We start from the raw sequence: 12,809 nt of genomic DNA, 5'->3' as shown, positions 1-12,809 counted from the left end.
TTTTTGGAAGGGGGGAGAGGGGTACTGCTTCCCTGAGCCAGTTTTCTAAATTGTCCTCCACTTTTCCTCTTTGCCTCATCTTACAGGATGCACCTGGCCCTGAAGGCCTATCAGGAGCTGCTGGCCACAGTGAATGAGATGGACATGTCCCCAGATGAGGCTGTGAGGGATAGCAGCCGCATCATCAAGAGTGAGGCCCTGGCCTGTCTCTAATCCTGGCCTTTCTCATCTCTTGACCACAATATCACTCTTTCCAGTCTCCCCTCCCCTTCCCAAAGTTTCCAGACCAGTCCTTCCATTCCTTTCTCTTCCTAGACAATATCTTCTATGTGATGGAGTACCGAGAACTGTTCCTGGCTCTCTTTCGAAAGTTTGATGAGAGATGCCAGCCGCGCTCTTTCCTTCGTGACTTGATAGAAACCACCCACCTCTTCCTCAAGATGTTGGAGCGGTTCTGTCGGAGCCGTGGGAACCTGGTGGTACAGGTACTGGGCAGCCCTGGAATGTGGGAAGAGCCGTGAGGGAAGGGTGGAGACCAAGGAACTCACCTCAACGTTTCTGCAGCTTAAGCTGACCTGTTAAAACTACTCTGAACAAAGGAAGGCAAGAGGTTTATTGGTGTTGCTGATGTGTGTCTACTGTAGTTTCCTTCTTTCATTAAATTAATCTCCAGTCTAACATAAATATCTTCATTCACTCAGGAAACATTTACAAAACATGTAGTATGTACAAAGCATATAAACTCTGGGGATTTGTTTTTTTGTTTTTTAGTATCTTCATTTTTTTTTGAGATTTTATTTATTTGGGGATCCCTGGGTGGCTCAGCAGTTTAGCACCTGCCTTCAGCCCAGGGTGTGATCCTGGAGACCCGGGATAGAGTCCCACGTCAGGCTCGCTGCATGGAGCCTACTTCTCCCTCTGCCTATGTCTCTGCGTCTCTCTCTCTCTCTCTCTCTCACTCTCTTTCTCTCTCTGTCTCATGAATAAATAAATAAAATCTTTTTTTTTTTTTTTGAAGATTTTATTTATTCATGAGAGACACAGAGAGAGAGGCAGAGACACAGGCAGAGGGAAAAGCAGGCTCCATGCAGGGAGCCCGACGTGGGACTCAATCCCAGATATCCAGGATCACACCCTGGGCTGGAGGCGGCGCTAAACCACTGAGCCACCCGGGCTGCCCAACTCTGGGGATTTGTAATTTTAGACCTTAGTAATTATGCCATCATCCTTCTTGGTTATACTTCAGTAGCATTATAGTGAACTGGCAAACACCCTAAATAAAAAGCCAGAAAGTCTGGAATCTCATCCTATATTAGTAACTGTTAGAATAACTCAAGCTGCTCATATCAGTCCCCAGATCCCTAAAGATGAGATTGTAATATGAGCCTGAAATGGCATAAAAAATAAAAAGTTGTAGACAAGGGCACCTGGCTGGCTCAGTCAGTGGAGCATGTGACTCTTGATCTCGGGATTGTGAGTTTGAGCTACACATTGGGTGTAGAGAGTACTTAAAAATAAAATCCTTTAAAAAAATAAATAAAAGTCTAAGATAAGAAAACACTGATTCAAAGAAAAACCTGCACCTCTTTGTTTATTGTAGCATTATTTGTAATAGCCACACTATGGAAGCAGCCAAAGTATCTATTGATAGATGAATGGTGTGTGTGTGTGTGTGTGTGATGGAATATTATTCAGCCATAAAAACGAATGAAATCTTGTCATTTACAACATGGTTGAAGCTAGAGATAGTAATGCCAAGCGAAATAAGTCAGCAGAGAAAGACAAATACCATATTATTTCACTCATGTGTAATTTAAGAAACAAAACAAATGAACAAAGGAAAAAGACAGACCAACAATCAGACTCTTTTTTTTTTTTTTTTTTAAAGATTTTATTTATTTATTCATGATAGTCACAGAGAGAGAGAGAGAGAGGCAGAGACACAGGCAGAGGGAGAAGCAGGCTCCATGCACCGGGAGCCCGATGTGGGATTCGATTCCGGGTCTCCAGGATCGCGCCCTGGGCCAAAGGCAGGCGCCAAACCGCTGCGCCACCCAGGGATCCCCAACAATCAGACTCTTAACTACTAAAGAACAAACTGATTGATACCAGAGGAGGGTGGTGGGAGGATGGGGATTAAAGAGTACGCTTCACAGTGATGAAAAAATAAAATGTTATTAAAAAAATAATAAATAAAAATAAAATAAAATGTTAAAGTCTAAGACAAGAAGAAAATCTCGATGAATTTGTATCCTACAGACAGAGACACTCTGCTTTGTAAAAATCTTCCTGTATTCTATATGCTGTGGCTTAAAATTTAGTGAGAACAGCAGTTAAAAGAGACAGTAGTACCAGTGAGACCTTACTAAAAGATATTTTTAATTCAAGACTATTGTTTTATCAGAAATAAGAGGTGCTGTTGTTTATTGAGTGTTGACTGTGTCAGATGCTGTGCTAATAAGGCTTTCGTGTAATCCTCACAGTAGGACTAGGACACATCACAGAGTGGAGAAGCAGCCTGTTTGAGGTCTTGCTAGTGGAAGAGTCAGTACTTAAATCCAGATCTGTTGGACTCCCAAGCTCATGCTCCTAACCTTTGATGTGTTAAATTCTGAGTTTCTTGAATAGAGCATGAACCTCAAGGGCCTCCTAGTCCATCCTATTTGTCTGTACCCATAACTGGTTCAGTCATGATTTAGGGAACAAGGGTGGGGTGTTGACTCTCATTTTCCTGCTTTTCAGGAGAAAAACAATACAGATTATGTTTACGTAGTGCTATGCATTTTACAAAGCCTTTTGTATCTTCATAACAAACCTGTTCATTCTATAATCTGCTTAAGATATCACTGCTTTTGGGAAATCTCTGACCCCCAGAAATAAGTCAAGTACTTTTCCTTTGTTCTGCTGTGGCTTTTTTTTTTTTTTTTTTTAAGATTTTATTTATTCACAAGAGACACACAGAAAGAGAGAGACATAGGCAGAGGGAGAGGGAGAAGCAGGCTCCATGCAGGGAGCCCGATGTGGGACTCGATACGGAGACTCTAGGATCATGCCCTGAACTGAAGGCAGCAGACACTCAACTCCTGAGCCACCCAGGTGTCCCTTGCCGTGGCATTTTATGCCCAGCCGTATTCTAAGTTTATCCATACTGTAATATACTTTACTTATCTACTCACCTGTCTCCTCCACTGGACTGTGTGTTCCTCAAGGGCAAGGAAATATACCACTCACTCTCACTGTTGCTTTCTTACTGCTTATGAATAGCACACAGTGTTCACTCTGTGACTATTGAATTAATTAATTCAGACCTTTAATGAATTAATTAATAGAGAAGACATTGATGGGAAAATGTCCTCTTAGCTTTCCTGCCATCATGACAATAGTTCTTTCTCTGTAGAACAAACAAAAGAAGAGAAAGAAGAAAAAGAAGGCCGTAGGTCAGCCTGTTGCTTCTGATCATGTCCCCTATAGTGCAGGTGAACTAGAGGCTGTGTGGCCGTCCCTGGCTGAGCAGCTACGATGCTGTGCCCAGGTAGGTAGTAGGAAAAACCTTACCTTTCCCATGGGTAGTGCACTAATAGGACATCTGGGTTTCCCTCCCCTGTTCCATAGCCCTAATCCTGTTCTAGGATCCCGACCTCAGCTTGGACTCTGTGGTTCCCTTTGATGCGGCCTCAGAAGTGCCAGTAGAAGAGCAGCGGGCGGAAGCCATGGTGCGGATCCAGGACTGTCTCCTGGCTGGCCAGGCTTCACAGGCCCTAACCCTCCTTAGGTCTGCCCGGTAAGCACCCTGCCCATCCATCCTCCTGGATCCAGCTCCTGGACTTTTGGGAGGAGCAGAGGGAGGCTTTCACTGTGGTACAAGGTTCTTTGTCTTTGAAAGAGAGAAGTCCCATCAGCAGCACAGGGGCTCTATACGGAGCACAGAGTCCTGGGGAGTTTTGATTGGCTTATTGGGGCTTTTGCTTATTTTTTTAAATTTTATTTTATTTTATTATTTATTTCTTTTTAAAAGATTTTTATTTAAAAAAATAAAATAAAATAAAATAAAAATAAAAGATTTTTATTTAGTTTTTCATGAGAGACACACAGAGAGAGGCAGAAACACAGGCAGAGGGAGAAGTAGGCTCCTCTCAGGGAGCCTGATACGAGACTCAATCCCCAGATCCCAAGATCACGCCCTGAGCCGAAGGCAGATGCTCAGCCGCTGAGCCACCCAGGTGTCCCTGTTTCTATTTTTTTTTTAAAGATTTTATTTATTTATTCATGAGAGACACAGAGAAAGAGAGAGAGGCAGAGACACAGGCAGAGAGAGAGAAGCAGGCTCCATGCAGAGAGCCTGATGTGGGACTTGATCCTGGGTCTCCAGGATCATGCCCTGGGCGGAAGGCAGGCATTTAACCGCTGAGCCACCCAGGGATCCCTTCTATTTTATTTTTGAGAAATACCAGAAAGCACAGTTAATTGGGGGAAAAAATGTAGATAATTCTACTGGCTGAAGATAATCATCTTTCACAATTTGATGAGTAATCTTTCTGATTCTTTTCCCTCTGGGTTATCTATACAGATATTCAGCCTTTTTTTATAAAAACAATATTGACATACTGTTTCATATTTTCTTCTCAGTATATCACGAACCTTGTTTCTCATGAGATATATTGCCTTAATTGTTAACGGCAACGTCAAATGTACATTTGTCTAACCAAATGTCAGACATTTAGGTTGTTTGCATTTTGTTCTTATGTGTTCATTGCATTGTGGCTTTTGAGGGAAAATTTCCCTAGAGTCTTTGTATCCTCTTTGAGGTAACAGTTTGCATTCTCTTTCTGGCTACTAAATGAGAGATGAGTCTAAATTCCTTTGCCTACTTCAAATTATGACACAAATCTCCCCTGGTTGAAATCTTTTTTTTTTTCTCTGTGCTCCAGGGAGGTATGGCCAGAAGGAGATGTGTTTGGCTCACAAGACATTTCTGTAGAGGAAGAGATCCAGCTGCTGAAACAAATCATCAGTGCCCCGCTTCCCCGTGAGTCTGTTTCCTTCACACCTCTCTCCTCCCAGCTCTTCTCTAGAACCAGCATCACAGAGACCCAATAATCCTCCCTTTTTCTATAGGACAACAGGGGCCAGAGGAACGAAGGGCAGAAGAAGAGGAAGAAGAGGGGGAGGAGGAAGAGAAGGAGGAAGAGTTGCAAGAGGTCCAGGTGTCGGAGAAAGAATTTAACTTTCTGGACTACCTGAAACGGTGCGGGCTGAACGGACTGAGTTGGTCCCAGGGTGGAGATTGTGGAGTTGGGAGGGTGGGCAGCATCCTTCTTAGGCTGACACCCTCTCTCCCTCCCTGTCTTTATGCAGTTTTGCAAGCTCAACTGTTGTGCGAGCCTATGTGGTGCTGCTGCGGAGCTACCGACAGAACAGTGCCCACACTAACCACTGCGTTGTCAAGATGCTGCACCGATTGGCCCATGACCTCAAGATGGAAGCGCTCCTTTTCCAGCTTTCACTCTTCTGCCTCTTCAACCGTCTGCTTAGTGACCCGGCTGCCGGGGCCTACAAAGTGAGGACACACCGAGGAACGAGGATCGAGAGGTGTAGGGGAGCCCTAGGGTCACAAAGGATGGTCTTGAGGAGATAAAGGGTGCTGAGTGATGTCAGGGGCTGAGAGATGATGGACCAGTGAGGAAGCGGGCAGGCAAGTTGAGGGAGCCAGATGGGGAAACTAGGAGACAGTCTGAATGAGGAGGGGCAGCTGGGAACAGGTAGAGAAAAAGTACCCAGCAGGCCGGGTTTATGGGTACATTTAGGCCAGAGGTTTCAAAGCAGCCTCCCCTTCCCACAGGAGCTGGTGACTTTTGCCAGGTACATCCTGGGCAAGTTCTTTGCATTGGCTGCAGTCAATCCAAAAGCCTTTGTGGAGCTACTGTTTTGGAAGAACACAGCTGTGGTTCGAGAGATGGCCGAGGGCTATGGCTCTCTGGATGACGGGTGAGCTTGAAGTTGGGGAAGGATGGGCAACAGTGGGTGACACAATCAGGGTGTCAAAGCTAGAAGAGCTTGCAGGTCAGCTAGTCTTTCTTCCCCTTTTGTAGGTGAGAAAACAAGCCCCTAAAGTGAAATAATGTTTTCCCCAAAGTCACCCAAGAGGGGAAATGGGACTGGATCCTAGGTGTCCTGTCTACTCTCTTTTCCTTCCTCCAGCAGCTTTCATGCGGGGTGGTCAGTTTCTCCCCTTGGAGAGAGTCTGTATGTGCCCTGTCCTGAAATGTGCTGGGAAACTATGAGGATTCATGGAAATGTTTGCCCTCTTTCCCTGTAGCTCTGCTCTTCTTCTTTCATACATCTTCCTTTTCCCATAATCCACTCTGCCACTGTAGTGTCAGCCTCCATAGGCCCAACCCGAAAAGTCTCTTAGCTTGACTTTTAGATTCTTTTTTTTTTTTTTTTTTTTTTTTTTTTTTAATTTTTATTTTATTTATGATAGTCGCACAGAGAGAGAGAGAGAAGCAGATAGGCAGAGGGAGAAGCAGGCTCCATGCACCGGGAGCCTGACGTGGGATTCGATCCCGGGTCTCCAGGATCGCGCCCTGGGCCAAAGGCAGGCGCCAAACCGCTGCGCCACCCAGGGATCCCGACTTTTAGATTCTTAAATGAAAGGAGAATGAGGGAAAGGAAGCACACCTTAGGCCTCTGCTAGCTGGCTCCTCTGAGTTACCTGTGTTCCCCTTCCTGTTCCTTTTATTTTTATTTTATTTTATTTTTAAAATTTTTTTTACCTTCCTATTCCTTTTAGAGTTGACCAGAGAGGGCCTTTGGTCTCTCCTCTTTTGAAGCCAACATCCTACATGTTCCTTTTCTCCTTTTCTTATTTATTTATTTATAAAGATTTTATTTACTCATTTGAGAGAGAGAGAGAGAGCAAGGGGAAGGGCAGAGGCAGAGGGAGAAGCAGAGTCCCCACTGACCAAGGAGTCCGATGCAGGGCTCGGCCCTAGGACCCTGGATAATGACTGAGCTAAAGGCAAATGCTCAGCCCACTGAGCCACCCAGGCGCCACTCTCCTTTCCTCATTTAGATCTTCCAGTCACAAACCCCCTACGTGGAGCCCAGAGGAGGAGGCCCAGCTTCAGGAATTGTACCTTGCCCATAGGGATGTGGAAGGTATGGGTCCTTAAGATCTGAAGATTCATGAGCCTGAGCTCTAGGACGCCTCTTGACAGCCTCACTGCTCCTCCACCTTAGGTCAGGATGTGATAGACATCATCTTGGCACACCTGAAAACCCCTCGAACACGCAAGCAGGTCACCCACCATCTGGTACGGCTGGGCCTGGCTGACAGTGTCAAGGACTTCCCGAGGTAGAGGCGCATGCTCTGGAGGGCTTTCAGGTTGGGAGTCCTCTGTTTCCTCCTCGAGCCCCCTCTTCCACTGACGCCTTCTTAAGCAGGAAAGGAACCCAAATTGTACTGTGGACAGAAGATCAGGAGCTAGAGCTGCAGCGGCTTTTTGAGGAGTTCCAGGATTCAGATGGTAAGTGACAGGGGCTTCCGAGGCCCTGAGACGGGAGCCAAGCCACCCATTTCTTTCCCCTGCTTCCTCTTCCTGAGGGAGGCTTATCCCATCCCTTCTCTCCATTTACCGTATTTGGGGGGGGGGGGGGGTATTTGTGAGTGAATTGAATTAGCCTCTTTCCAAATTGAATTAGCCTCTTTCCTCTTGCTCGCCATCACTACTCCCTTTCCCCTGTTCCTCTAGTGTTTACACTTTCTCTCTTTGTAGATGTGCTAGATCATATCATGAAGAATATCACAGCCAAACGCTCACGGGCGCGAATAGTGGATAAGCTGCTGGCTCTGGGACTGGTGGCCGAGCGGCGGGAGCTATATAAGAAACGGCGGAGGAAGTCCATGCCCTCAGGCTTGGTAATGGTCTTTCCCTGGCTCTGCTGAAGTGCCCCTCACATTGCTCCTGCCTTAGGATTTTCTGGTGAGGTCCCCCCAGTTTCCACGAGTGGTCAAGAACAAGACTTGTGCTCGCTTCGGCAGCATATATACTAAGAACCAGAGGACTCCACTCGTTTCTTCATCCTGACCCCTTTTTTCATTTCCCACCCCACTGAATTTTAGCCTCCTGGGGAGGAGTCCCCGCAAGATTTTGGCCAGGAAGATCTGGTAGAAGAAGAAGAAAACCCGCCAGAGGGAGAGAGTGATGAGGATGCAGAGAAAGATGAGAACTTGGAAGCAGAGCAAGCCCAGGGTAGCTCAGGCCTTTCAACTGAAACCCTTGGGCAGAGCCTGTATCAGGAAGGTGAGGACTTGGGCTGGTAGAGACGTCTCAGGTGGAGGGGTTGGCAGCATGAGCCCATAGGCTTCCCTCCTTCCCTTAGGCTTTTCTGCTCCCCTTCTGTGGCTCCAGAACTGCCTGATTCGAGTAGCAGACGATCGAGAAGAGGATGGTGAGTGGATAAACGACAGTTTTCAGGGCTGGGGTGCTGGAAGCTGCTAGAGTCCTGGTCGTGGTGGGATGAACGACCAGTTCTGGCTTCCTGTCTTCACCACATGACTATCGACCCTGTCCTAGGCTGCTCCCAGGCAGTCCCTTTGGTGCCACTGACGGAAGAAACTGAGGAAGCCATGGAAAATGAGCAGTTTCAGCAGCTGTTGCGCAAGCTAGGGGTTCGGCCTCCTGCCTCTGGGCAGGTAAATACACTGGTTCCAGTATCAGCCACGGGGTGTTGCTGCTATCTTAAAATATGTCTCTTCCTCCTCGTTGCAGTTGCCATCTCTGACCTCACTTCCAGTCAGCTCTGAGCGGCAGCCGTCCTGTTCATCTTCTGTCACCTCCCCATCCCCGGACTCTGCCTTCCATGCTACCCTCCCAGTTACCTTTCTAGAGTAGAGTTTTGATTATCTCACTCCCTGTCCAGAGCACTGGGTGGCTCCCCGCCGTTGGCGGGACAGAGTCCACAGTCTCTGAGTGGTGTGCCTGGCCTTTGGTAGTGGGGATTTGCTCATTCCCTTGATGTAGCCCCAGTCCTGTGATGTTACAGTATGTTGGTCCTTTCTCCCTTTAGATTGTGGGTTCCTTGAAAGCAGGGATCATATCTGATTCACCTTTAGATCCACAATATCCGCTCATTGATTTATTTAGCTAACAACTGAATTTACTGGGAACCTTCTGATGTATCAGGCACTGGGCTATACATTGTGCATATATTGGATAAATAAGCAATAAGTAGAATTTATCACCTTCATGGATCTTTACCAATGTGGGATCATATTTTTTCAATGAATAATATGAAGATCTGATGAACTAGAGTCTTACTTCCATGTTAATTTTTTTGTTTTTGTTTTTGATTTTTTTTTTTTTCCATTTTCAATTTCTTTGCTCCTATAGGAAACTTTCTGGAGAATTCCAGCCAAGCTGAGTCCTACCCAGCTCCGGAGGGTAGCAGCTTCTTTGAGTCAGCCAAAGGAGGAGGGAGAACTTCAGCTAGGACTAGAACCTAGAGTCCCCAGGGAGCACAGCCCTGAAGAGGAGCACCAAGAGGAGCACCAAAAGGAGCACCAGTCACAAGCCCTGAGGGCCCTCTTATTAGCCCGAAAAAAGAAAGCCAGCCTGGTGTCCACAGGGGGTAAGACCACTTACCTGTTGGGTACTTACTATGGGCCAGCCATGTTGATCAAGAGGGCTGATAGGGTATTCTGAGAACATGAGGCCTCAGTTCCCTAATTCCATGCCTCTTATGGTCACTTCAGGGGAAGGGGCTGCTGGTGAGAAAGAACAGCTGAAAATGGCATCCAGGAAGCGACAACTACTAGACAGTGATGAGGAACAGGAGGAAGATGAGGGTAGGAGCCGAGGTAGGGAGTCTTACTGGGATCTGCTTTTTTCTTCTGACCTCTCGCACTCTTCTCCTCAAACCTGAAGATCAACACTACTCCTCTCCTTCCCCCTTAACATGTTTAGATACTCTCTCTTCTCATCCCTGTCATTCCTCTAGCACCAGAGTCGAGAACTCCAAAAATCCAAAAGAAGAAACGGTTTCAGATTGAGGATGAAGATGACAGCAACTGAAGAACCAGAAGCTTCGGAGTGGGAGTAGACCATTTTTAGGTGGCGAATTTAAGTCAGAATTCAGAGGGTCACAGAGGACCCAGAAACTCCTTTTACCAGACAGAAGCAATAGAGTCCTGGGCTTCCCCATGGATCTGGGATTTAGGAAGTTCAGGCAACAGCGTTGGACCTCTCTGAAGTCACTCCTTGCTTCTCCTGGTTTTAGGAGTATGCCTCAGTAGCTCTCTGGAGACTTCCTCCTCTTCTAGGATCTGTTTCTTTGGGTTAGTAGCACCCTTTAGCAAATGGGAGAAGTAAGTGACATATAGAAGGCACTTTGGACCCCTTTTGGCTTTCTGCTAGAGGTGGGTCACAGCACCAGATGGGGAGCTCTGTGACATGGTGGGTGGGGGTGTTGCACCATTTTAAAAAGGCGCCAAATGATCCTGTCCTTGTTTCTTTCCTGTGATCCTCCCTAGACATCAGATTGAACCTAATTCCTGCAGTTAAGGTAGGGTTAGGGTGCAGTACCCTCTAGGTGGTGAATGTATTTGGTTTGTGTTTGGTATTAAATGTGTAAAATTAAAAGTTGCAAAAGGTTAGTCTGACATATCAATCTGTCCAAGTACCCCAGCCTTCTGCCTGTGTTCTTGGAAGAAGAACTTTTATTTTTTTTTTTTTTTTTTTTTTTTTTTTTTTTTTTTTTAAGAAGAACTTTTAAGTCTTAGGGTTAAAAGAGACCACCACCCGCCCCTTTTCTCCCGCCTTCCCTACAGAAGACACGAAAACATTCTCACCTCAAGATCCTTCATCTCGGATAAATCTTCAGGTGACAAGTGTATGGAGCAGGAAGGAGCAGAAGCCACAAAAGGAGCAAAAACCAGTTTGCCAGCTTGGGGCAGAGTAGAAAGATAAAGTCCAGGCAAGAAAGAGATGGATAAATATTACAAATGTCATGTCCTTAAAAAAAAAAAAAAAAGTCATGTCCTTCCCTGTTCTTGGAAATCGTCAGCTTTCTGGCTCCCTGTGTTTATGGTTAAGGTAGGGCCAAGGTGAGATTCAGGTCAGGGAGACCCCTAGGTAAAGGATGTGTTTGGACTGTCTTGTTCCTCTGACTTGTTTTGGGTTTTTTGTTTGTTTTTTCCTCCCACAACCTCTAAAGGTAGGGAGTGAAGTGATCCCCAGGGTAATTGAGGTTTCCAAGGGCTGAGACATTTCCCAGCTCAGACTGGTCTTGGTATATCTTTATGCCAAGCCTTTCCCTACTTCCCAATCTGAGCATTGCTTCTTTTCAGCAGGCCTGTTGCTCCTTTGCTGTGTCTGGCGGTGCCGATTGGCTGTCTTTCCAAGAAATACCCTGAAAGGGGCCCTGACCTGCCAGTCTTCTTTGAAACTTCCAGCCCCAATTTCTTCTACCAATTTGTCTTATCAAGTATAGACCGTTTACTGTGGTTGGGTACAGAAGTATTGCTGTCCTTTTCCATTTATTTACCCCATATTTTGAAATTATTTTTTAAATGAAAAGAGGAATAAAAAGCTATCTTTACATATTTGAGTCCCAGCCACTGGATTTCTCACTCTAGGCCTCCCTGGATATCTATGTTGAACTAGAGTGGGAATGTGGCAGGGAGAGGTAGATATTGCTAAAAGAAAGAAATCTGAGGCTACTGGGGAGTGTCTGAGAATTGGACCAGCTCTAGTCAGTACATATGCAGTTCAGGTTCTTCGGGAAGAAGAGGCCTAGGTGGAATTAGAAATGCAAGAGATGGGGCAGCCCGGGTGGCTCAGCGGTTTAGCGCTGCCTTCAGCCCAGGGCGTGATCCCGTGATCCTGGAGACCTGGGATCGAGTCCCACGTCGGGCTCCCTGCATGGAGCCTGCTTCTCCCTCTGCCTGTGTCTCTGCCTCTCTCTCTCTCTCAGTCTGTGTCTCTCATGAATAAATAAATAAAATATTTTTAAAAAATAAAAAAAATAAAAACCAAGTCTAAAATATTTTATTTATTCATGAGAGACACAGGCAGAGACACAGGCAGGGGGAGAAGTAGGCTCCCTACAGGGAGCCCGATGTGGGACTCATCCTAGGACCCCAGGATCACGCCTTAAGCCAAAGGCAGACACTCAACTGTTGAGCCACCCAGGCGTCCCAAGGATATAGAATTTAATGACCTTATTAAACAACTGAATCTAATTGGCTATTATGGAACACTCTACCCAACCATCACATTCTTTTTAAGCATCTATAGAATAATCACCAAGTATGAAACCTGTTAAATTTAAATTAGTATACTTTAAGTTATTTAGTAGACTCCCCAGTGAGTCATAATACTATGCTAAGTATTAGCATACTGTTGTATTTTTCATCATTGTGTATCCTTTGGATATCAGAGCTAATGCTTATTTTGGATTTTGCACGCCACACACAGCTTATCAAAAAATCATTCCTTCTACACCTACTTTTCTTCTAGCACAAAACTCCTAGTCAGACTCTTATAGCTCTTCACTTGATCTTGGCCAAAAGGCCAAGAAGCGATTCTAAAGTATAGCTCTTAAATAAGACCCATCACCAGGAGAGAGCTAAACTACCTCTGACACCGGCCCCTTTGAGGTCATGGGAGTTGTTTCCTCCAGCCCATTCACATCTGAGGTTCCCCCAAGCGCTACTCCCTTGTCTCTGGGAAGAGGATGTTTCTCCTAGTAGTACTGGACCAACTGCTAAACCTCAACCTTTACCACAGGCTTAAATGCAGAGCTCACCA

The 12,809-nt window shown here is 45.9% G+C and overlaps 1 protein-coding gene across 3 annotated transcripts in view; it reads left to right on the top strand.

Annotated features, from left to right (window-relative positions):
* Positions 1-10,654, top strand: part of TIMELESS (timeless circadian regulator) — a 28,960-nt gene extending 18,306 nt beyond the window's left edge. For 2 of the 3 annotated variants that reach the window (XM_038549690.1, XM_038549691.1), the window contains exons 12-29: positions 87-190; positions 316-485; positions 3,398-3,532; positions 3,630-3,781; positions 4,929-5,026; positions 5,116-5,245; positions 5,356-5,557; positions 5,840-5,985; positions 7,073-7,158; positions 7,240-7,354; positions 7,444-7,526; positions 7,776-7,918; positions 8,123-8,303; positions 8,383-8,451; positions 8,577-8,695; positions 9,393-9,630; positions 9,755-9,859; positions 10,000-10,654. In XM_038549690.1, coding sequence (XP_038405618.1) covers positions 87-190; positions 316-485; positions 3,398-3,532; positions 3,630-3,781; positions 4,929-5,026; positions 5,116-5,245; positions 5,356-5,557; positions 5,840-5,985; positions 7,073-7,158; positions 7,240-7,354; positions 7,444-7,526; positions 7,776-7,918; positions 8,123-8,303; positions 8,383-8,451; positions 8,577-8,695; positions 9,393-9,630; positions 9,755-9,859; positions 10,000-10,073 — 2,350 coding nt within the window. In that variant the 3' untranslated portion in view covers positions 10,074-10,654. The remainder of the gene's footprint in view (positions 1-86; positions 191-315; positions 486-3,397; positions 3,533-3,629; positions 3,782-4,928; positions 5,027-5,115; positions 5,246-5,355; positions 5,558-5,839; positions 5,986-7,072; positions 7,159-7,239; positions 7,355-7,443; positions 7,527-7,775; positions 7,919-8,122; positions 8,304-8,382; positions 8,452-8,576; positions 8,696-9,392; positions 9,631-9,754; positions 9,860-9,999) is intronic. The other variant, XM_038549692.1, reaches the window with a different exon arrangement.
* The last annotated feature ends 2,155 nt before the right edge of the window (positions 10,655-12,809 follow it).

Source organism: Canis lupus, chromosome 10 (assembly GCF_011100685.1).
Source record: "Canis lupus familiaris isolate Mischka breed German Shepherd chromosome 10, alternate assembly UU_Cfam_GSD_1.0, whole genome shotgun sequence".
Taxonomy (NCBI): domain Eukaryota; kingdom Metazoa; phylum Chordata; class Mammalia; order Carnivora; family Canidae; genus Canis; species Canis lupus.
Note: the sequence above shows the minus strand (reverse complement) of the source record. Positions and strands in the feature narration are given on the sequence as shown.